Genomic DNA, 24714 nt, shown 5'->3' on the forward strand with positions numbered 1-24714 from the left:
AACCATTGTGGAAGACAGTGTGGTAATTCCTCCAGGATCTAGAGATAGAAATTCCATTTGCCCCAGCAATCCATTACTGGGTATATGCTCAAAGGGTTATAAATCATTCTGTTATACAGACACATGCACAAATATGTTCACAATAGCAAATACTTGGAACCAACCCAAATGCCCATCAATGATAGACTGGATAAAGAAAATGTGGCACATATACACCATGGAATACTATGCAGCTACAAAAAAGGATGAATTCATGTCCTTTGCAGGGACATGGATGAAACTGGAAACCATCATTCTCAGCAAACTGACACAGAACAGAAAACCAAACACTGCATGTTCTCACTTATAAGTGGGTGTTGAACAATGAGAACACATGGACACAGGGAGGGGAATATCACACACACCAGAGCCTGTTGGGGGGTGGGGGGATGGGGGGCTAGGGGAGGGATAGCATGGGGTGGGGGGATGGGGGAGGGACAGCAGTAGGAGAAATACTTAATGTAGATGCTGGGGGGTGGATGCAGCAAACCGCCATGGCATGTGTGCACCCGTGTAACGATCCTGTGTGATCTGCACATGTACCCCAAAACTTAAAAGTATATAAAAAAGATAAAAAAACAAAAAACCAAAAATTAGCCAGGCATGGTGGTGGGTGCCTGTAATCCCAGCTACTACAGGGGCTGAGGCAGAGGTTGCAGTGAGCTGAGATGGCGCCACTGCACTGGGGCCTGGACAACAGAGTGAGACAAGAAAGAAGAAAAAGAAAAAAGAATGAAAGAAAGAAAGAAAGAAAAAGAAAGAAAGAAGGAAGGAAGGAAGGACGGAAGGGAGGGAGGGAGGGAGGAAGGAAGGAAGGAAAGGAGGAAGGAAGGAAGGAAGGAAAGAGTAGAGAAAGAAGAAAGAAAAGGTGGCCATGGAGATGACGCGGATGAGAAACGAGATGGAGAGGCTGACACACTCCGGGAGCCACTCTGTCTTCTCTTCTCCTCCCCCCGGCCCTCCCCACATCGGCCAGAAGCCTGTCCTCCGCGCTTCCCTGCTGAGCCCAGGTGTGCCCCCCAGGCCCGGCTGCCCTCCCGCCTCTGGTCCATTCTGGTCTCTTACCCTTCCTTCCCCTGCTGCCCGCTAGGTGCTCTCCAGTGGCTCCTGAAGTGCCCACAGGACAAAGCCCAAACCCTCCCCAGTGCCCACCCCCGGCCCCCGTGGCTCCCATGGCCCTCCCTGGCCGGCCCACCTGCACTCTGGTGGCACTGGCTGTCCCCTCCTCTGTGCCTCTGCTTGGGTGCGGTTCCCTCTGTTGAGGTCCCCACCCCAACTTGTCCTCTGGACAAACTTCCTCTCAGCTTTAGCTGTAGAATCGCCATGGCCCATGTCGCAGCTGAAACCCCTTGTGACTCCGGAGTGCCAGGTGACGGACGCCATCAGCATACATACGCGCTGGGTTTCAGAAACTTACTACAACACTTTTTTATATTGATTACATGTTGAAATGATATTTTGGAAATACATTATTAAAAAATATTCTACCAGTTTTTCTCTTTTAAAAAATGTATCTATAGCCAGGTGCAGTGGCTCAGTCCTGCAATGCCAGCACTTTGGGAGGCTGAGGCAGGTGGATCATGAGGTCAGGAGATTGAGACCATTCTGGCCAACATGTAAAACCCTGGGTGAAAAAAGAAATTAGCCGGGTGAGATGGCACGTGCCTGCAGTCCCAGCCACTCAGGAGGCTGAAGGAGGAGAATCGCTTGAACCTGGAGGCAGAGGTTGCAATAAGCCGAGATCACGCCACTGCACTCCAGCCTGGGTGACAGAGTGAGACTCTGTCTCATAAAAAACAAAAAACAAAACCAAATAAAAAACCCCAAACAAGTGTCTACTAGGTAATCAAAAATTACAGCTGTGGCTTGTGTGGTGTTGCTGCTTTACTTCCTCCACCTCATCTGCTCTCTGGTCGCTGGACTCTGAGCAGTCTCTGTTGTCCTTCTGGCCTGTATCCCAGTACCTGGCACTGCCTGGGCACACAGCAGGGGTGCCAGGCATGTTTATTAAAGGAGAGAGTGCCTGGGGCTCCTTGATCTGCACCCACCCTCAGTGAGTGTGTGGGCGCGCCCGAGAATGGGGCCCTCATTTGGCTGCAGCTGTTTTTGTGTATGTGTGTGTTTTTTAATTTTTATTTTATTTTATTGAGATGGAGTCTTGCTCTGTTGCCCAGGCTGGAGTGCAGTGGCGCGATCTTGGCTCACTGCAACCTCCATCTGCTGGGTTCAAGTGATTCTTCTGCCTCAACCTCCCATGTATCTGAGACTACAGGCGCATACCACTACGCCTAAGTTTTGTATTTTTAGTAGAGACAGGTTTTCACCATATTGGCCAGGCTGGTCTAGAACTCCTGACCTCATGATCTGCCTGTCTTGGCCTCCCAAAGTGCTAGGATTACAGGTGTGAGCCACAGCGCCTGGCCGGGTTTTTATTTTTTATTTTATGAGATGGGGTCTTGCTCTGTCATCCAGGCTGGAGTGTAGTGATGTGATCTTGGCTTACTGTAACCTCTGCGTGCTGGGCTCAAGCGATCCTCTACCTTAGCTTCCTGAGGAGCTGGGACTACAGGTGCGCATCACCATGCCCAACTTAATTTTTTGCTATTTTTGGTAGAGCTGGGGTTTGGCCATGTTGCCCAGGCTGGTCTGGAACTCCTGAACTCAAGTGATCCACCCTCCTCAGCCTCCCAGAATGCTGGGATTGCAGACGTGAGCCCCTGTGCCCGGCAGGCTGCAGCTGTTCCACGTGAGTGTGCACGTGTGTACCAGTCAGGGCACTGGGGGCGGGTGGGCGTTCTCCTACCTTGCAGGCAGCCCCTCCTTTCCGGAGTCCCTAGGAACTTCAAAGCAGGAATGGAATGTTCAGAGGCAGCAGATGTCCTGGTTCCTGTGGGCTTTGTAGGCTAAGAAACCTAAATCCAGTCACTTTTCTGCATTCAGCATTGTGTTTTTAAACAAAACTTTGGCTTGGCTTATGTTTCACTTATAAAAGTGACATTTAGCTGTGGAGTTGATAAAATAATAAAGTTTATTCTCAGGCGATGAACAAACCAGCCCCGTGTCTGCTGCCTGCTGTGCTAACCCTGGAATTTATTGATCTCTGGGGTGCTAGGTAGAGCCACAGTCTAGCAACTGAAGTTAGATGACAGTTTGTGCTGGAGAAGAGGCAGGAGCTCTGGGGAGAAGGTGATGTCTTGTTGGAGTCTGCTGTGTCCCCTCAGTGCCAGCTCAGCACCCTGGCTGGGTGAGAACAGGCCTCCTCCGGCTACCTGCTGGGACACATGGGAAGACACCTGCCTGCCCATGTGCTGCCCTGAGCTGCACCAGGCCCAAGTCAGGGGGAAGCCAGCCTGTGAGCTCTGAATTTGGGTCCTGATGCTGGGCCAGGGACGTTATCCCTTCCTAGAGAAAGCTGGAAAGCTGAGGTTGGGGTTGTCATGGCAACCAGGCCATCAGTCGCCTGGCTCAGCACCGTCAGGCGTGTCGGACGTCCAGGACTTCCCACACAGGGGTCCCCATGACAGAGTGAATAGGCCACAACCCTGCTAGACCATCCCCAGGGCAAACAGACGCAACCCGCTGGGCTGTGGGGTCAACGTTAGACACGCTCTTCAAGAATGGAATATCATCAGAAGAAATGAGGGGCAGACACGCTGGAAGAGGAACTTTTTATTTATTTATTTATTTATTTATTTATTTTTGAGTCGGAGTTTCGCTCTTGTTACCCAGGCTGGAGCGCAATGGCGCGATCTCGGCTCACCGCAACCTCCGCCTCCTGGGTTCAGGCAATTCTCCTGCCTCAGCCTCCTGAGTAGCTGGGATTACAGGCACGTGCCACCATGCCCGGCTAATTTTTTGTATTTTTAGTAGAGACGGGGTTTCATGGTCTCGATCTCTTGATCTCGTGATCCACCCGCCTCGGCCTCCCAAAGTGCTGGGATTACAGGCGTGAGCCACCGCGCCCGGCTGGAAGAGGAACTTAATACAAGAATCACTGCACATCCTTGGTTATTTCCTGGTGAGAAAAAACATTTTGAGAACAACTCCGGGGAAATTTGAACATGAACTTGTATGAAGATGTCCTTGACCTAAATTGGTTTCCTGTAACCATGGTGATATGATTACAGAGATAAACGTCACCTGGTAATGCAGGCTGGTGTGTTTGCGGACACAATGCCAGGTTGCCCATAATTTATTTTTCCCTTTGAGACAGGGTCTTGCTCTGTCGCCCAGGCTGGAGTGCAGTGGTACAATCATGGCTTACTGAAGCCTTAACATCCTGGGCTCAAGTGATCTTCCCACCTCAGCCTCCTGAGTAGCTGGGGCTACAGGCCCATGCCACCATGCCTGGCTAATTGTTGTATTTTTTAGAGATGGGGTCTCGCCATGTTGCTCAAGGTGGTCTTGAATTCCTGGACTCAAGGGATCCACCTGCCTTAACCTCCCAAAGTGCTGGGATTACAGGCGTGAGCCACCATGCCAGGCCCATAATTTGAGAGGGTTCAGTCAAAAAGAATAGGTCAAGAAAACACACAGCAAAACGTTAACCTGGGCCCATTCTGGATACTGGGCGGTGGGTGTCTGCTACACTCTCTTCTTTTCTGTGTATTCAGAAACACAGGCTGCAAGAAAAGCTGTGGTCAGGGGTCTGGGGGTCTTCTCCTGAGGTCTGGGGGGCTTGTGAGTTCAGGGGTCTGGGGGCTGTGGGGGGTCTTCTCTTGAGATCGGACGTCTGGGGTTCTTCTCCTGAGGCCGGGCGTCTGGGGGTCCTCTCCTGAAGTCGGGGTCTGGGAGTCTTCTCTTGAGGTTAAGGGGTCTGGAGGTCTTCTCCTGAGGTCGAGGGGTCTGGGGGGCTTCTCTTGAGGTCATGGGGTCTGGAGGGCTTCTCCTGAGGTTGAGGGGTCTGGGGGGCTTCTCTTGAGGTCAGGGGGTCTGGGGGTCTTCTCTTGAGGTCAAGGGGTCTGGAGGTCTTCTCCTGAGGTCGAGGGGTCTGGGAGTCTTGGGGTCTTCTCCTGAGGTTAAGGGGTCTGGGGGTCTTCTCCTAAGGTCAGGGGTCTGGGGGTCTTCTCCTGAGGTCAGGGGGTTTGGGGTCTTCTCCTGAGGGCTGAGGGGTCTGGGGGTCTTCTCCTAAGGTTGGGGGTCTGGGGATCTTCTCCTGAGGTCCGGGGGTCTTGGGGTCTTCTCCTGAGGGTTGAGGGATCTGGGGGTCTTCTCCTAAGGTCGGGGGTCTGGGGATCTTCTCCTGAGGTCTGGGGGTCTTGGGGTCTGCTCCTGAGGGTTGAGGGGTCTGGGGAGCTTCTCCAGTGTGGACCTTAAGGATGCCCAACAAAAACCAAACCAAACCAAACCCTTTGGATTTGTGGTTCTTCAACTAGATTCAGCTTGGCAAATGTCTACCAAGGGCCATCCTGTTGCAGGCAGAGTTAAATGCAGCAGGGCTTTGGACCAGCACTTCTCCACCGTGTGTGTGTCTCAGGGCCTCCGGGAAGTTGGTGAAATGTGGGCCGACTCAGGGGCCTGGGCAGCCTCCTGCATTTCTAGCCAGCTGTGAGTCATGTCCTGCTGCTCCAGGACCACACTGCAAGGGGCAGAGTGCAGCCCTTTGGGAGCCAGTGTGGGTGGGGGTGGGGGTTGGAGGCTCTGCACTCCTGTAGACCTGGGGTGGGATCCCTGCTTGGGCGCGGATGAGCTAGGAGACCCGGGCAAAGGGCCTAACTTCTCTAAGCCTCGGCTTCACTATGAACAGGGACCCATCAGAATTCACTGTGAGGTCTGGATACAGGGACATCTGCAAATGCACAGAGCCCAGGGAAGAAAAGGGTCCCCTGGGAAAAGCCCATACATCCCCAGGACGCCCAGAACCTATGCAGGGCCAAAATGGTGAAACCCCATCTCTATCAAAAATATAAAAAAATTTAGCTGGGCATGGTGGCAGGTGCCTGTACTCCCAGCTACTCGGGAGGCTGAGGCAGGAGAACTGCTTGAACCCGGGCGGTGGAGATTGCAGTGAGCCGAGATTGTGCCACTGCACTCCAGCCTGGCGACAGAGTGAGATTCCGTCTCAAAAAAAAAAAAAAAAAAAAGATAGTATGATCACAGTGATTCATCAAATAATACCAATAGATATTACTTTTAAAAGGAACCAAATAAAGATACTGATGTTAAAAAGCACAGTAACTGAAATCAAATGTCACTCAAGAGTGACATTCCTCTCCATTGCTCAGTTATGGTGGGAGATGATCTGATGAGGGACCGAGGACAGGCAGGCGCCAGAGGCCAGGGAGGGCTGCTGTGGGTGCCACGGGGATGGCACCTTGTAAAAGGAAACATGGACATCCTCTGCGAGCCCAGTCTCTCAGGAACCTCACAGACACCCTCCCACCAGCGGGGACAGGAAAAACATAATCCAGAATCCATAGTGGAAAGAGTCCACGTTCATGACATGTCTAGAAAGCGCTGGTGGGAGGGGAGCAGGGCTGACTGCTCAGTGGGTGCAGGCCTTCTGTTGGGGTGACGAAAATGCCTGAAGTAGATGGAGTGGTCTTACAACACTGTGACTACACTAAATGCCACTGAACTGTACACTTTAAAAAATGATTATGCTGCTGGGCGTAGTGGCTCACACCTATAATTCCAGCACTTTGGGGGGCCAAGGTGGGTGGATCACTTGAGGCCAGGAGTTCGAGACCAGCCTGGGCCAACATGGCAAAACCCCATCTCTACTAAAAATACAAACATTAGCTAGGTGCAGTGGCACATGCCTGCGATCCCAGGTTCTTGGGAGGCTGAGGCACAAGAATTGCTTGAACCAGGGAGGTGGAGGTTGCAATGAGCTGAGTTCACACCATGGCACTCCAGCCTGCCTCAAAAAAAAAAAAAAAAAAAGAAAAAAAAAAAAGGTGATGTGAATTTCACAATTTAAAAAATGTTCTTGGCCTTTTTCTTTCAGCATTTTGAGTGTCTCATCCCCACCTTCAGCCTATTTTTTTTTTTTTTCTGATGAGAAGCCAGAAAAAATATCTGACTTAATCAGGTTTAAAAAAATCTCAGTCTTATGGGGGTTCTCGTACGTGATGAGTCATTCTTCCCCGGCTGCTTTGAAGTTCGTCTTTCCTCGTTTTGGCTGTTTGGGTGGTGGAGGGTGTGGAGTGACTTAGATGTGTGCAGTTTTTGATCAGTGTACACATCTAAAAACTCCACACGCTCCACGGAAGATAAACTCAAAGTTTGCAAGTTTTTGGGCACTTTTTTTGAGTATTTTTTTCTCCTCTAGCCCTCCTGCCGTGTGTGTGCCGAGGCACTGATGAGGCTGCATTTCTGAGGCTCTGTTCATCAACTTTTTTTTCAGATCACATAATTTCTATTAATTTGCAAATCTGCTCTCTCTTCTACCCCCTCAAATCTACAATAACTGAAATCAAAAATTCACTAGAGGGACTCAACTCTAGTCAATTTTTTATTTTGGTTACTGTGCTTTTTAACATCTGTATCTCTATTTGGTTCCTTTTAAAAATAACTCCTTATTATTTGATGAGACACTGTCATCATACCATCTTGCAATTTTCCTGCCCCAGCCTCCCTGGCTAATGTTTGTATGTTTAGAGATGGGTTTCATCATGTTGGCCAGGCTGGCGTCAAACTCCCAACCTCGTGATCCACCTGCCTCGGCATCCCAAAGTGGAGGGATTATAGGCGCTGAGCCACTGCACTCGTGCCATCTCTTATTTCTTTAAATATGGTTTCCTTTAGTGATGTGAACTTGAAGTCTGTCTGCTGCCATCAGCACCTGCGTGGCCTCAAAGGCAGTGTCTACAGCCCCTTTCCTCCTTGTGTATGTGACACTCTCTTGTTTCTTTGAATGTCTTAACTTTTTTTTAATTGAAAACAGGACATTTTTGATAATACATTATAACCAATTTCCCTCTTCCCCTAGGGCTTTCTCTTTTATTTTTAAAGACCTTGTCTCATTTTGTTGCCCAGGCTGGAGTGCAGTGCTATGATCACAGCCCACTGAAGCCTTGACCTCCCAGGTTCAAGCAACCCTCCTGCCTCTGCGCCACAAGTAGCAGAACTACAGGTGCACGCCAAGATGCCTGACCAATTTTTGTATTTTTTTTTTTTTTTTTGTAGAGACAGGGTTTTGCCATGTTGCCGAGGCTGGTCTCAAACTCCTGGACTCAAGCGCTTTGCCCGCCTAGGACTCCCGAAGTGTTGAGATTACTGGTGTGAGCCGCTGCGCCTGGCCCAGGGTTTTTGTTTGCTTGCTTATCCAGTGTCTGTGGATTTGTCTGGGATCCAAAGTACACGTGACAAAGTTGTTTCGGGGAACGTGTGCCCATAAAGACTGTGCCATGCTTGTATTCTGCTTGCCCAACACTGACCACACCCACTGCCAACACCAAGAACAGGCTCTGTCTGCGGGTGCCAGCCCACCTGTGTCTGCCTCACCTCCACTGCCGTCAGTTTCTGGGCTGTGGCAGGAAGTCTCTGCCCAGCACACTGGCACTTCTCTGCTCACCACCACGAACAATAGCCTGAGAGCGGATGTGCCAGGCACCGCCGTCAGCACCTGTGCGCAGCCAGCCCTGCTTCCAGCACGTGGAGAAGGTCTGCTGAGCAGCCCCACCAGCTCTGCCAGCAACAAACACGTGGTGATGAGACTGGTACCCAGAGTCTTGTTTTCAAACCCAACCAGCACCAACATCTTCCAAATTCTGCTGCACTGTGGCAGCTCCCAAAGAGGCCTATTTTTACACACACCGAAAGTCAACATCAAACACAAATCGGAGGGCAAAGAGTTTTTTTTAATTGGACTTGGCTTTGACGAGTACTGACAAACCCTGCAGACATGAGTACAGTTTGATCGCAAACAAAGTCCTTGCCAGCACCGTCCAGCAAATTCAGAGAAAACACACACAGAAATTAAAAGACAGCTCGATTCATCTTCCAGCACCTGCAACTGTTTCCAGACTTTCTGTGTAGTCTTCTTTGTGCTTTCAGTTGAGTAAAAGTCAGAGAGGATAACAAACTTGTAAAGTCAGATCCGTAACTGTACAAAACTGACCAGACTATGGAGAAGGGGAATCGTCATTTTACAAAATATTATTAAGATCACCAGCATTAATTTAAATTATTTCCTTTTCTGGACTTCCAAGTCCACTTGGCAATTTTACTTAGGAAAATATCATGCTTAAATAGAAAACTGGTAGTCTAAACATTTTCTTTATGTGACATATTCTTGTGTGCATATGTAATGAGAATTTAAAAAAAATTGTTTTCTTCCTGCTGCCAAAATGTAGGCATTAAAAATAAGTGACTGTAAACCTAGGTGACTTACTCATAAAAAGGAGTAAGTGAGGAGAGTGACAGAAGGAGCAAGAGACCCCGAGAGGCACCCTGTCACTCATAGGCGTGGTGTTGACAGGAGGTGCGTTTCTAGGACGTTCACTGCTTCCTCAGAGTAGACAGATAGTATAAAAATGCTAGGAAGAAACATTCCTGCAATAGTCTGCAGAACAAATGTGCCAGTTTTGCCTTTGAATGTCTTAAGACATCTCAACAATGTTGGATTATATGGCCTGTTTGGCTATATGACCCATCTTTAAAGCTGAAACAAAAATTGTTAGAAAAATATTCTAAGAAGAATGAAACTTAAAAAAAAATGAAAAGTTAAAAATATTTGCTCACCATAATCATTTCACTGTATCAGTTTTGGTTCTGAATGCGACTGTAAGTATCTATCCATTGCAGCACATTAGAACCATGCAGGCGCCACGACAGGTGTGTTGTACAGAAGACCTCTCATTAGTGATTATTTAACAGCACAATGCTCACTCATTTTTTTCATGACGAATTGTGACAAAACTGTATAATGGAGTAGGCGAAGAACAGACTGAATGCTTTCTTTTCACCAGGGCCTTCATGAGCCGGCCACAGCTCTCGACACCGGCAAGACAGCGTGACATTCACGGGCGAAACCCTACCCTCAGCTCCGAGGAGAGACAAAGGAAAACTCGATGCAGCTGTGCAGCCCCAGGGCCCAAAGCCCCGCTATCCAAAGCCCCAGCCAGGACCTTGGAGCAACCTGAGGCCCTCTGCTGGGAGGCGGCAGTGGAGAAAGGGACTGGCCGGGTTTTTCACCAAAAGCCAGGGCTCCTATACAGAGGGCATAAATGGAGGGAGGCGGCTTTCAATTCCAGGCCTGAGCGGAGCGCGCTGGCTGGCAGTGCTGGATGCCAGCCCAAACCATACACCCACCCGTGCCCTGTTCCCAACCGGACTGTAGCTGCACCAGCCGCTGGGAAAGGCGCAGCCTCGGAGGCTCTCCTCAGGAGTCGCTTGCTCCGAACCTGCTCCTTCTCCAGCTCTCAGGCCCAGGCCCCGGCCCAGACATTTCCTCAATCAGATCCATCATCGAGCAATCACTGCTCAAAACAAGGCCTCATGTCTGTTTCTCCAGCCACAGGGGGGCGCCTTCCGCTCCCATGTTTGTAATGAGCTTCTGTGAGAAGGACTGTCGAAAGCTCTGGAAGTGCACGCTTCTGCGTCTTAGAGGAAAGGGAGCTGAGTGGGAGCTCAGGTTCCAGATGCCCACCGCAGCCTCTGACGGTCAGGCAGTGACTCGGCTGGAACGTGGATGTAGGCAGGGAGACAGGAGCGCAAGGGCTTGGAGGAATGAGTGTGCGCCACGCAAGGACCTCAGCAGAGGGCTCAGCCTGGGGCAGGGTCCTGGGTGAGAGCTGGGGGCTGCGCTGGCCTCCCGAGAAGACACTTTGGGCTTGCCGTAGAGGTAGGAAAACAGGGAGAGAAACCAGGTAGGGAGAGAAGAAAAAGCCTCCAGAACACAGAGCCTCTTCTTCCCCCACCCCTACTTGTCCACGCCCCCAGCTGAGCACATATAGAAAAACTAAGGTATTGCTGATACTGTAACAAGAATCTTCCTGATCAGTAACCTGCCCAACACCCACAGAACATGGCAATGAAGCCCTACATGCTTTTAAAAGAAAACAGACTGTTAAGACTAAACAAACCAGAAAACCAGCTTAGCATGGCCAGTACGGTAATGAGTACCGAATCCCGCATATCTGAGTTCCCCAGCAAGTGCGGTTCCACCTGTCATTGTGCCAACAGCATTGATTATTTAAACTTCAGATCCATGTGCTCTCCTCAGCTTCACAGAGGGTCTCATTTCCTACACCAGTGGGAATCACCGAGGGTACCCAAAAATGTAAAACCCTGGAGAGCTCAAAAACAAACATGGTTTGCAGCAAGATTCAACCAAGACGCCTGCAGCTGCTCCGAGGACCGGGATGCAGCAGCCTGCGCACATTCAGAACCTCGCACACAACTTACAGGAGCTCAGGAAATGATAAAAGGCCCCACATTCTTAAAGGTATAATTTATAGAGTAGTCTGTACAAAAGCAGTCTTTTTCAAGGGACTCTGCTGCTCCTCAGAAGAAATCCACGGCCCTGGGCCTTCTCCTTGGTGTGGCGGTCAGGGGCTTCTTGGCCACTAGGGGTGAGCTGGCAGGCGAGCTGGTGGGGGTCTTCAGCACCCCGTGGAGGGGCCTCTGTTCAGGGTCGAAGGCCACCCGGGAAGCACCCGTGGGACTGACCAAGATACTCTTGTCTGTCTTCTTGAATTCTGTCCCAAGTGAGAATAAGGCCCCATGTTAAGCAGGTCCAAGAGCTGTCCCTTCAACAGGCTAGACAGCGTCCCGCCTGGGTGCCAACCCTGCCCATTTGCTAGGACGAAGTGGGGCCACCTCAAGTCTCTGCAGAGAGCAGGCCTGAGAGCCTCCTGAGGCAAGGAGGGCAGTGAGACCACGTCCCACGCCTCAACTCACCCTCCCAAGGGAGGCCCAGGGCCACCTGCCTAGACCAAGGGGAGCTGCTGGTAGGGTGACTCTTGGAAGCGTGAACTTTGGGGTGTGTTGGACAATGAGTGGACCAGGCATTTGTGTCTGGGACAAATCTGTGCTATGTGGAGTTGCAGGATTTGTCCCGTTCATTCTCTCCAGTTGTAAAGGCTGGGTGAACTCCTCCTCTCCAAGTCTCTTCTCCCTAAACACACATACCCTCACACACACATACATACTGGCGCACGTACACACACTCTCATACACACACACACATACTGGCGTATGTGCACACACTCTCATACACACACACACACTGGCGCACGTACACACACTCATACACACACACATACTGGCGTATGTACACACACTCTCATACACACACATACATACTGGCGTATGTACACACACACACACACACTGGTGCATGTACTCACACACAGGCACATGTACACACACTGGTGCATGTACACACATACTGTCGCAAGTACACACACATACATACTGGCGCATGCACACACACATATACTGGCACATGTACACACACACGCTGGCGCATGTACACACATAGATACTGACGCATGTACACACACACACACTGGCGCATGCATATACTGTTGCATGTACACACATACATGCTAGTGCATGTACACACACACATACATGCTGGCAAACCTACACACACACACACACACACACACACTGGCGCATGTACACACACATGCTGGCACACCTACACACTTACACACACATACATACTGATGCATGTACACGCACATGCACTCACACACATACACCAACATACACCCCCATACACACTCTCACATACACACTCATACTCTTATATTCACCTACACTCACACATACACACTCATATACTCACACTCATTCATACACATAAACTCACTCTCACACTCATACACATATACACTCACACTCATATACTCACACACATACACATTCACACACACATACACATACTCTCACATACACACACACACTCAATTACTTGTGGTTCCCACCGAGAGTCGGGTCCTAAACTCATAATACTTTTAAAAACTTTGGTTTCTTTTGTGAAAGCAACTCGAATGGATGGCAGCAATACAAGAACTAGGAAGACAGGGATTTCCCTTCTTTGTCCCCCGGGTTATGAAGTTTTGCAGAGAGGCAGCTACAGCTGATGGACCGCTGCGATCTCAAATGGCCTTTCTGTGGGTTGGCTTGCAGTACTTAGAGACACCCGGGAAGATGGCTTTTGGATCACGTCTCACCGGGTAGCTTCTCCTAAGAGGTCCCAAGCAATTGGCTGCCCACTCACCACTGGCACCCCACTCACAGCCCTTTGAGGACAAGGGACACATAGGTGCTTCCTTCTGACTCTGAAATGGGCGCTGAGGGGCTGGGCATGGTGGCTTATGCCTGTAATCCCTGCTCTTTGGGAGGCTGAGGCAGGTGGGTCACCTGAAGTCAGGCCAACATGGTGAACTCCCTTCTCTACTAAAAATACAAATGATCCCAGCTACTTGGGAGGCTGAGGCAGGAGAATCGCTTGAACCCAGGAGGCGGAGGTTGCAGTGAGCCACGATTGTGCCAACCTGGCTAGGAGCCATGCCAGGAGTCGCAGCTGTGCTCGAGAAGCCTGGCGCTGGCACACCCCACTTACCTGCAGTCATGTTTCTGTTCAGCCCAAAGGTGACCTTCTTGGAGCTGGACGGCGTCTTGTTTAGCTGCAGAAGAGAAACAAAAGGAGTAACACAGTGCGCGGCGGCCACGTGGCCTCCCCTCAGATTCTTCTGGAGAACCTGCCCTGGAGGGGCCGCCGCCCACACGGCTGCTTACTGAGTGGCGCATACAGTAAGAGGCCAAAGGGACTGCGGCTGAGACCGAAACCAACTGTCCTGCTGGGGCTTCACCAGGAACGCCCTCCTTCAGTGTCCGACACACACCTCCCCCAGCACGGGGCAGTGGTGCTCGCACCCTTGGCCCATCTGCGGCCACCACCTCATTCCCACACCACAGGTTCTACCATCTGGGGAAGAAAGGAAAACAGTGAGGGCCCCTGAACCATCCTAAAAACAGTTCGCCACTGAGAACCTGTGAGGATAAATGCCAACGACTCGCCTGCCTTTTGCTGGAGAGTTCTGAAGTTGTAACCTGAAGACTGACATGGATGAGGCGCTGCCTCCGATGGAGTCTCACCTCAATGGACAGTGGACACAGCTGCCAGTTTTTTGTGCACAAGGACTCCAAGCTATCTATCTCCAAGCTATTTCCAACGGTTCACCAAAAGCAAACGTGCTCTTTCCTACTGAAATTCTTGCACGCAGGTCCAGCCTGCATCAGGAAGCACTTTCTCAGGCTCCTGCTGACCCACATTTCTGAGTGGACCTGCTACTGCTGACTCGTGCCACTTGCGTTCTCACAGCACGACATTTCATGAGAAAACTGGTTTCTGCAAACCCGGAGCCGGAAGCCCTGGGAGGCAGATGTGTGCCATCAACCGCCCCTCGAAGTCCCCTTCCCGACTGCGATCTCTCTGGGTGGGTCCCAGACCACCCAGGCCTCATGCGGCCCTGGCTGGGAACCTGCCCGCTGTGGCCAGGTTGAGAGGCCAGAGTGGGGCTCCAGCCTGGCATGGGAAACACCATCAGCTCAAGCCCATCTGTGCCCTTGTGGAGAAATGGGCTGTGCCGCCCCTGGGAGGATGCACACCTGGATGGCAGGGCCTGCGGAGTGGGTGGCAGTGCTGCTCCTCGCTCTTCTGAAGAACAGGGGCTTTGGTAAGAAGGCAGTGTCAAACGTCACGAAGTCACTCTCTGCTCTAGGCTGCTGCTGCTTCAGGGAACTGAAAGCCCCACTGCTTCCCTACGTGAGTGTGGGGTGAGAAGCAGGGAGGAGGGGGTCAGATGAGAGCCTCTGGTACCGCCCATGCACACAGGAGGCGGCAGACCCCAAGGGGACCCAGCCCACCCGCTCAGCCCACTGCGCAGCCTGCAGTTTCCTGCACTGCGTGTGCAGACAGCCCTTCGATCCCAGAGCCCAGACTGCACACAACGCGACCACCTCTCTATTGCAGCACCAGGCCAAGGGTGGCGATGAAAATGCCCTCTCAGGGTAAGGACCCACTTTTATCTTCATTCTCAAATGGAGCGTTTTGGCATTTCAAGCCCATCTGTTAAAGAATAATTCACTCTCCATTTGTAGCCGAAGCATCACTGCACTGGCAGTCTGGCGTGGAGGGCAGTGATACCCACATGGCGGCTCTGCTCACAGGCAGGTTCAGGAAGCTCACTGGGTGTGCAGCAACTGACGGCCACCCAGAGACCGGATCTCGTCCTGGGCTCTCAGAGGTCTGGGAAGCCCAGTGCAGCTGAAGACACATGGGCGGCTCTGGCAGGTTCAAGGGTGCTGCCTCGAGGGCAGGCGGCCTGAGGAGCTCCTCCTGTGCGCCTTCCCTCTGCTGGGGAGAGCTTCCCTCCACCCTGAGACTCACTCGGCAACACCCCATCCTCTCTACCACCACCCAGGGCAATATGTGTGGCCCTCTTGTTGAGGAAGCAGCACTGTTGGTACAGTGAGGGGCAGGCTGCAGTCAGGGCGGTGATGGCAGCCTCCTGCCATCCAGTTTAGTGCCCTGCTTCCCTGACCACAAACTCGATAGCCACTTGCAGACACTCTTAGCCCCAAGCCAGCACTTTGCCGGGTCCGCACGTCCGCTTCAACAAAGGAGATGTCATAACCTCTGCAAAGTGGTGTGTGCAAAGCAAGAGCTGATCAAGGGTGCGCCAACTCTGTGATGCGCAGATTATTTTCCACTCTGCAGACCATAGGTCTCTGTCTCTACCACTTGACTCTGCCACTGCAGAGTGAAGGCGGCCATGGACCTGCACACACGAGTGGGTGTGGCTCTGTTCCAGTGAAACAACGATTGCTGGCCCCGGCCTGGAAGGCCAGCGCACCCAGAGGTGGTGTGAAGAGCGGGCTGGGGCCAGGCACAGGGGCTCATGCCTGTAATTCCAGCATTTTGGGAGGCTAAGGCAGGTGAAGCACTTGAGCCCAGCCTGGGCAACAAGGCAAAATGGTATCTCTAGAAAAATTACAAAAAAACTGGCTGGGCATGGTGACCCATGTCTGTAATTCCAGCTACCTGGGAGACTGAGGCAGAAGAATTGCTTGAACCTGGGAGTTGGGAGGTTGCAGTGAGCCGAGATTGCGCCACTGCACTCCAGCCTGGGTGACAGAGCAAGACCCAAAACCTGATCAACAGCTTGGTTCCTCATTTACTTCTGGCTCTAAAGATCCCAGCAGAAGGAAAGTCTTCCCATGAAGAAGATAAGTGGCCCTGCTAGTGAAGTTTCTCGGAAGGGGGTAGCTAACAAAAGAAAAGCATATAGAAAAGGTAGTAAGTGAGGCAAGAGAATTCTGGCCTTCCTCTTTTGCCAAAGGGGCCGGGACTGGCCAATGTGCTGCTGAAGAAAGCCAGACCCGCATCTGATGGAGGCCCAGACCAGGCTGAACACACCTGGGGCAGCAATACCTGCCCAGCTTGGGGCAGGCCCTTCCAAACCCAAGCTCGTGGCCTGGGGGAGGGAAGGTGGCCGATGAGGACCTGAGTAACTGGTCACCTGTGATTTCCTCCTGAGTGAGGGGGGTTATGAACACGCCCTATTCTACCTGCTGCTCGGTCCAGAGGCCTGGCCACCGGCTCCCACTCTTTCCCTCAGGAGACAGGGAGGCCCCCGGACGCGTTTGAGCGCCTCTGTGGTGAGCTGGCCTGTGGGCCTCCCACCTTACCAGAGCCTGGGGTTGCCCGGCCTCGGACTCTGACACCCCGTTGTGCTCTACCAAGTTTGACATTTCTCTCATTTTCTTCCTCTTTTTCAGGCTTGCGGTTTTCTGGCTGGACAGGTCACAGAGCTCCAGGCTGCCAGGCTCCGCCTTCTTCTTCTGCAGCCTCCTGCATGGGGGCGGCGTGGTGTGGCTGTTCGTCCCCTCCGCTGGGCTGGCGGGAGCGCCTTCCTGCTGCAGTGGAGGCCAGGCCAGTGCAGACAGGCCATTGCCATTGACGGGGACAACTCTGAGCTTCCGCTTCCTTTTTAGGAGTTGGGCTCCACCTGTTGGGGACCCTGTAGGTCCCTGAGGATGGCCGCCACTCGGGCCACCCTGAGACACATCCTCTGGTGGCAACACTGCTGATTCTGTCATTTCCCTGTGGGCCCTCAGGCTCTTCTTCCGCAGCCGTTTCCTTTTATTGTGCATGGGGACAGCGGGAGGACGCTCAGAGCCACTCTCCTCCCCGGTGCTGGACGTGGCCTCTGCCCCCGGCTCGGCCACACGCGGATTCAGGGCTCCCTGCCCAGTGGCCTCGGGATCCCTGCCCCTGTTCTCTTCTAGGGATGGGGCTGCATCCCCTGGGCCTGGATTTTCAGGCTGGAGGTGGTGCTTTTTCTTCTTCTTCCTTCTTCTCTTTTGAAGACTGCTTTCACTGTCCTCTTCCTCTGCACAAAAGACTCTGCTTCCTAAAAAGACACAAACCCATCAACAAGCACCCTAATGCCGGCTGAGACAGAATGATTGGCGGACAGAATTTCCTGACATTCTACCACCAGGAAAGATTCCGTCTCCCTTGAGGTACACAGTGGGCCCACACTACCTTTGCTGTCGGCCCCACTTCCTCCATCCCCAGCGGTGACTGGAAGCCTTCCTTCCTTCTGTCCATTTAAACACACATGATCTGATTTCTATTAATCTTAGGTCCCAAAGATAAAAACCATGGATCTAGAGTGGTCGTCAAACAGCCACCCCCGCAGCTCTCCCTGCAGAGGTGCCCCGGGGAGCTGGCGGATATGAGCAGAGCAAGGTGGGGGAAAGGTGGGGATGGTGGCTCTGCCGGAAACAGCAGAACACTCGGAAAACCCCCTTTACCTCTCAGCCATTAAAAACTGAAGCTTTGGGCTCTGCTAATGCTTTATGAAGGCAGGAGCTCAAGTCTCGAGGCCTCTGTAATGCACACTACTCTCCAGGGGCTGAGTCACGTCCTCTTTTCAGCTTTACAGCTTACCTTTCTCCTTTTCCAAGTTAGTTTTCTCTAAAAGTTTATTTCCTTTCTTCTTATGCTTTCCTTGACTGAGGATTTGGTCATCTTCATCAGCAGAAATGTCCTCAGTGAAACTGAGTTGAGATATACTGTCTCCTAGATGTCAGAGTGACACACCGTCAGCTTCTCCAGACGCTTGAGACTGCCCGAGCGGCCTAAGAGCGGCACCCCTCCCGATTTCTGCCTCATCATCGCTGTTCCCGTTTCTCCCACCCAAACCTGAATGCAGCCGACACAGGAATTACAGACTTAAAAAAGCTTTGTGGATTTCTCAGCCAAGGAAAGCAAGGGATCACAAGTCCCAGGTGACACCCTCCATGGCTGGACCCTGGGGGCTTGGCTAATGCAGTCTTCGAATTCCAACAAACTTGCTGGTGCTTTTCCCAATTTCTTTCTTTTCTTTTTTTTTTTTTTGAGACGAAGTCTTGCTCTGTCACCCAGGCTGGAGTGCAGTAGCGAGATTTTGGCTCACTGCAACCTCCGTCTCCTGGGTTCAAGCAATTCTGCTGCTTTAGCCTCCCGAGTAGCTGGGACTATAGGCGCGTACCACCAAGCCCAGCTAATTTATATTTTTAGTAGAGACAGGGTTTCACTATATTGGTCAGGCTGGTCTTGAACTCCTGACCTCATGATCCGCCCGCCTCAGCCTCCCAAAATGCTGGGATAACAGGCGTGAGCCACTGCGCCCGGCTGGCTTTTCCCAATTTCAAGTGTCCCTAGTGCATGAGGAGTATGCGGTGACCTCGCTGACTTGTCCAAACATAACCAAGCTTACAGCAGCCCTTCCCGGGAGCAATGTTGATCATAACAGCAAATGAAAGGGATTCTGAGAAATTACATTTTTCACCTTCACAGAGTATCCATTTAAAACCTTGCTAGGCCAGTGAAAATCTATCTAGTTAAACAAAAACCAGACCAAAACTTCACACCACTCACACCTGAGAGGAGTCTGCACTCCGGCTCTGGCGTTAGGGGAGAGCCCGGGATAGGAAAGTGGGCAGGCTGCAGAGGGCCCTAGGCTTGTGTCACTCCTCACAGCTGTACTGCGGTGTGATTAGGTAAGGGCTGCTCTTTCTTTCTTAAAAGTTGGGGTCTTGCTCTGTCACCCAGGCTGGAGTGCAGTGGTGTGATCACAACTTACTGCATCCTGGACCTCCTGGGCTCAAGCGATCCTCCCCTCTTAGCCTCCTGAGTGACTGGGACTACAGGTTCACTCCACTGTGCCTGGCTAATTTTTTCATTTTTAGTAGAGATGAGGCCTCGCTATTTTGCCTGGGCTGAGGACTATTATTTCTTATTAGAGGTTTTCAGTAAAGTTCTTTCAATCTTGTTTCACAGCGTTGGGCATCAACACCCCCAGCTCATGAAAAACACCATGAATGATGATCCTTGGCATGCCTCACCTTCAGAGAGGTCTTGGAATCTAAAAAATAAAATAATAATGAAAAAAAAAAAGTCACAAATGTTCATAAAGAAATCCCTTCTTTCTGTATTCTGTAGACTTATATATTCAATTTTTAAAATATAAGCAATAGTTAAGTATTTGTTAATTCACGTTCTCCTCCAGGAGGGGAGGCTAGAGAGGAAATTCTGTGAAGGAAAGATGGAACAATACAAAGGCAAAAAAGATCAAGGCCAGTGTCACCCCCGGTTACCAGCACAGCAGCAAGGACACGGCAGGCAAAGGTACATCTTGGCAAACCCAAATCAAACTAAGACATTCAAGTCTGCTTACATTCAATTCTCCAGTGGGGAAAGGCAAAGCTGTGTTTTTGTGCATTAGAACAAACAAGGAGCATCGAGGCACAGTGTGGGGAGGTGCATGGGGGAGGGGACACTGGATGGCAGGGACCTCGGGCAAGCTAGGACCATCCTGTGCCCTGGGAACCCAGCTGGGAAATGGGCAAAACTACAGAGCTGCTTTCTAGGGGCTTAACACGGAAGACTTGAAAGTATGCAAACTGCTCAGAGCAGTGCCCGGCTCCCAGAGCGGATCAGACAGTTGTTATTTGTCCCCAGTGACAGCAAGCAGCGCATGAGGCCCTACAGTGAATTCCAGGTCATCATGTCACTGCAGTCAGAGTGACATCAACACTGACAGCTGAATTAACTAACACTTTTGGCATAAGCACATGAGAGGGAGGGTAGAGGTAAGTAATTAACCCCGTCTATTCAGCAGCACACCAGCAGAAGGCACCGAAATAGCAGGTGCACATCGGTTTCTGGTTGGTTAATTTTAGACATTAATAAGCTTCTCCTCACATCATTCTAAAACAGCTCAGAGGTGAGTATGGCTGCACTGGAAGAACAGAACCTGAGGGGTGGGACTGCAGTTTCCATTAAACTTTTCAGTTTACATGTGTCTAGCACATTGCTACAAACAAAAACATTAAAGGACAAAGAAGAAAGAGAAGAGAAGAGCAAGCAGGTGGCTTTCCCACACCAGGAGAGCGCAACTAGAGCGGCTGGGCTCGACCCACAGTGATGATTTGAGAGACCCTCTCCCTAGTCACTGACTTTTTGATGAGTTTGGAGAGACGCTTCCTGTTGAAGGGTGGGATGTTCTTCCTGTTGGTCATTTCCAGGAGTCGATCAGCAACAGCCTTATAGTCAAACTAGGTGGGAAGAGAAACTAAGCGTAAGTCTGTAGCCACACAACACTGCCTGACTTGGACATTTCCATCTGCAGTAAGAGAAAACCCTTACTGAAGCATTTGGCCACAGACAGGCTAAACAAACACGTGCTGGGGCCTGGCACCCAGGCGCACAAGCACTATCTTAACAAACTCATGTTCTGTCTATTCTTGAGGTAAGCTGGGTAAGCAATTCTTTCTTTAAAAAAAAATTGTGATAGAGTACATACAACAAAATTTACCTGGGTGTGATTCATTTTTTCATTTGAGATGAAGTCTCACTCTGTTGCCCAGCCTGGAGTACATTAGCATATCTCAACTCACTGCAACCTCCACCTCCCTGGTTCAAGCCGTTCTCCTGCCTCAGCCTCCCGAGTAGCTGGGATTACAGGCACACAAGACTGCGTCTGGCTAATTTTTGTATTTTTAGGAGAGATGGGGTTTCGCCATGATGGCTAGGCTGGTCTCAAACTCCTGATCGCAGGTGATCCGCCGGCCTTTGCCTCCCAAAGTGCTGGGATTACAGGCGTGAGCCACTGTGCCTGGCTGGAGGGTGTGCTTCTTTTTAAATTTAATCTAGATTTGCAATCTGTACTTGGTAAACCTTTATTTGAAAAGTGCCACTAGAGCTGATTCTATGGTAGAGGATAGCGCAGGGTTTGGCCATTCAAAATCAGGGCTACTATCTCTTTCTAAACTCCACCATATTGACATTTCCTTGTCTCCAACAAGCTTATTCTTAGGAAGGTGACATTTAGTGACTGAAGGGATTAAAAAGGAGTTTATACTTCAGGCCTTACAGCTTAACTAGCTGTGACCCTAATTCTCTAGTCAGGCTACTCCACAGCAAATCTATATTCCATGAAAAACAAAAACAGCCACCCACCTGGAGAAGCGGCCCTGAGTCCTCAAAGGTTCCACAGCCATCTCTTCCGCTTTCATCACTGAGTCCATCTTTTCTGGAATGACTTTTGCCCAGTGCTGTCAAAATACACCCAAAGACCACTTGACATACCAGTAATACACAGAGGTGACTATTTTGACAGGAGCCACTGTCTAATTAGGTGTCTCTTGGCAAAAAAGAAGGCTGGGCGTGGTGGCTCACATCTGTAATTCCAGCACTTTGAGAGGCCAAGGTGGGTGGATCACCTGAGGTCGGGAGTTTAAGACCAGCCTGACCAACATGGAGAAACCCTGTCTCTATTAAAAATACAAAATTAGCCAGGCATGGTGGTGCATTCACATAATCCCAGCTACTTGGGATGCCGAGGCAAGAGAATTGCTTGAACCCAGGAGGCAGAGGTTGTGGTGAGCCAAGATCGCACCATTGTACTCCAGCCTGGGTGACAAGAATGAAACTCCATCTCAAAAAGAAAAAGAAAAATTACTTCCTGTTGACCAGGTCTGACAAAAAAAAAAAAAAAAAAAAAAGGAGGGGGGAGGAAGATGATTGATTCTATCTATCTGTCTGTTTATTTATTTATTTTTTGAGACAGGGTTTTGCTTGGTTGCCCAGGCTGCAGGGCAGTGGTGTGATCGCGGCTCACTGCAGCGTCCGCCTCCCGGGTTCAAGTGAATCTCCCACCTCAGCCTTCCGAGTAGTTAGGACAATAGGTGTGCGCCTCCACATCTGGCTAAGTTTTGTATTTTTTGATAGAGACTTGGTTTCACCATGTTGGCTAGGCTGGTCTTGAACTCCTAACCTCAAGTTATCTGGCCGCCTGGGTCTCCCAAAGTGCTGGGATTATAGGCATGAGCCATTGTGCCCGGCTTGATTTTTTCTGATTAAACATAATATATAATCACTGTAGAAAATAGAGAAGTACAAAGAAAACAGAAATCACCCATAATTCTGCCACCTACAGCTAACTATTAACATTTTGGGCTAGACATGGTGTTTATGCCTTTAATCCCAGCACTTTGGGAGGCCAAGGTGGGTGGAACGCTTAAGCCTAGGAGTTTAAGACCAGCCTGGGGAATAAAGTGAGACCACCGTCTCTACAAAAAGAGGTGTGTGCTTGTGGTTCCAGCTACTTGGGAGGCCAAGGTGGGAGGATCACTTGAGCCCAGGAGGTTAAGGCTGCAGTAAACCATAATCAATCTGGTTCACTCCAGCCTGGGTGACAGAGTAAGACCCTGTCTCTAAAAATAAATAAATTAAAAAAAAAATTTTGGTTTATTCTTTCAGATTTTTAAAAAGCATAAATAGTGTCCTAGCCAGAGCAATCAAACAAAAAAACAAAAACAAAAACAAAAACAAAACAAGGGCATCCAAATTGGCTAAGAGGAAGTCAAACAGTCAAGTGTTTGCCGATGATATGACCGTATACCTAGAAAACCATAAAGACTCATCCAAAAAGCTCCTAGAACTGGGCAATGAATTTGGCCAAGTTTCAGGTTGCAAAATCAATGTACACAAATCAGTAGCCCTGCTAAACACCAACGACCAGTGACCAAACTGAGAATATCGAGAACTCAACTCCTTCTGTAACGGCTGCCAAAAACCCACCAAAACAACGATGACAACAAAAAATAAAACAACCCCAAAAACCTTAGGAATATACCAAACCAAGGATCTGAAAGATGTCTACAGGGAAAACTACAAAACACTGCTGAAAGAAGTCCCTGATGACAGAAACAAATGGAAACACAGAAGCACGTCCCATGCTCATAGATGGGTAGAATCAATATTGTGAAAACAACCATGCTGGCAAAAGCAATCTACAGATTCAATGCAATTCCCATAAAAATGCCATCATTATTCTTCACAGAACTAGAAAAAACAGTCCTAAAATTCATATGGAACCAAAAAACAGCCTGCATAGCCAAAGCAAGACTAAGTAAAAAGAACAAATCTGGAGGCCAGGCGTGGTGGCTCATGCCTGTAATCCCAGCACTTTGGGAGGCCGAGGCTGGCAGATCCCTTGAGGTCAGGAGTTCGACATCAGCCTGGCCAACATGGTGAAACCCAGTCTCTACTAAAAATAAGATAAATAGCTGGGTGTGGTGGCACACGCCTATAATTCCAGCTACTAGGGAGGTTGAGGCATGAGAATCACTTGAACCTGGGAGGCACAGACTGCACTGAGCTGAGATTGCACCATTGTACTCCAGCCTGGGTGATAGAGCAAGACTCTTTCTCCAAAAAAAAAAAAAAAAAAAACCAACAACAAACCTGGAAACATCAGAATATGTGATTTCGAACTATACTATAAGGCCATCATCACCAAAACAGCGTGGTACTGGTATAAAAATAGGCATGTAGGCCAATGGAATAGAAGAGAGAACCCAGAAATAAACCCAAATACTTACACTCAACTGATCTTCAACGAAGCAAACAAAAACAAAGCAGGGAAAAAAACACCCTATTCAAAAATGGTGGGATAATTGTCAAGCCACATGTAGAAGAATGAAACTGGATCCTCATCTCTCACCTTAGAGAAAAATCAACTCAAGACAAATAGAAGACTTAAATTGAGACCTAAAACCATGAAAACTATAGAAGACAGTACTAGAAAAACTCTTCTAGATGTTGGCTTAGGCAAGGAGTTCCTGACCAAGTACCCAAAAGCAAATGCAATGAAAACAAAAATAGATGAGACCTAATTAAAAATCTTTTGCACAGCAAAAGAAATAATCAGCAGAATAAACAAACAGAATGGGAGAAAATATTTGCCAACTATGCAGCCAACAAAGGACTAACATCCAGAATCTGCAAGGAATTTGAAAACCACAATGATATACCACCTGGCTCCTGCAAGAATGGTCATAACTGAAAAATAAAACAGTAATAGATGTTGATGGCCAGGTGTGGTGGCTCACGCCTATAATCCTGCACTTTAGGAGGCCGAGGATCACCAGAGGTCAGGAGTTTGAGACCAGCCTGGCCCACCTGATGAAACCCCATCTCTATTAAAAATGCAAAAAATTAGCTGGGAATGGTGGCGGGCGCCTGTAATCCCAGCTACTCAGGAGGCTGAGGCAGAAGAATTACTTGAATCCGGGAGGTGGAGGTTGTAGTGAGCCGAGATTGTGCCATTGCACTCCAGCCTGGGCAACAAGAGTGACACTCTGTCTCAAAAAAAA

The 24714-nt window shown here is 50.0% G+C and overlaps 1 protein-coding gene across 3 annotated transcripts in view; it reads right to left on the reverse strand.

Annotated features, from left to right (window-relative positions):
• Positions 1-8822: 8822 nt before the first annotated feature.
• The window catches only part of RRP1B (ribosomal RNA processing 1B), a 33842-nt gene continuing 17950 nt past the window's right edge, over positions 8823-24714 (reverse strand). For all 3 annotated transcript variants that reach the window (XM_032276753.1, XM_032276754.1, XM_032276755.1), the window contains 8 exons: positions 21515-21609; positions 20513-20610; positions 19399-19418; positions 17960-18091; positions 16693-17417; positions 14611-14763; positions 13562-13625; positions 8823-11684 (listed from right to left, as the gene is read on the reverse strand). In XM_032276753.1, the coding sequence (XP_032132644.1) occupies positions 11491-11684; positions 13562-13625; positions 14611-14763; positions 16693-17417; positions 17960-18091; positions 19399-19418; positions 20513-20610; positions 21515-21609 (1481 nt within the window). In that variant the 3' untranslated portion in view covers positions 8823-11490. The remainder of the gene's footprint in view (positions 11685-13561; positions 13626-14610; positions 14764-16692; positions 17418-17959; positions 18092-19398; positions 19419-20512; positions 20611-21514; positions 21610-24714) is intronic.

Source organism: Sapajus apella, unplaced genomic scaffold, assembly GCF_009761245.1.
Source record: "Sapajus apella isolate SASKATOON/1434 unplaced genomic scaffold, GSC_monkey_1.0 scaffold8, whole genome shotgun sequence".
In the NCBI taxonomy this organism is placed as follows: domain Eukaryota; kingdom Metazoa; phylum Chordata; class Mammalia; order Primates; family Cebidae; genus Sapajus; species Sapajus apella.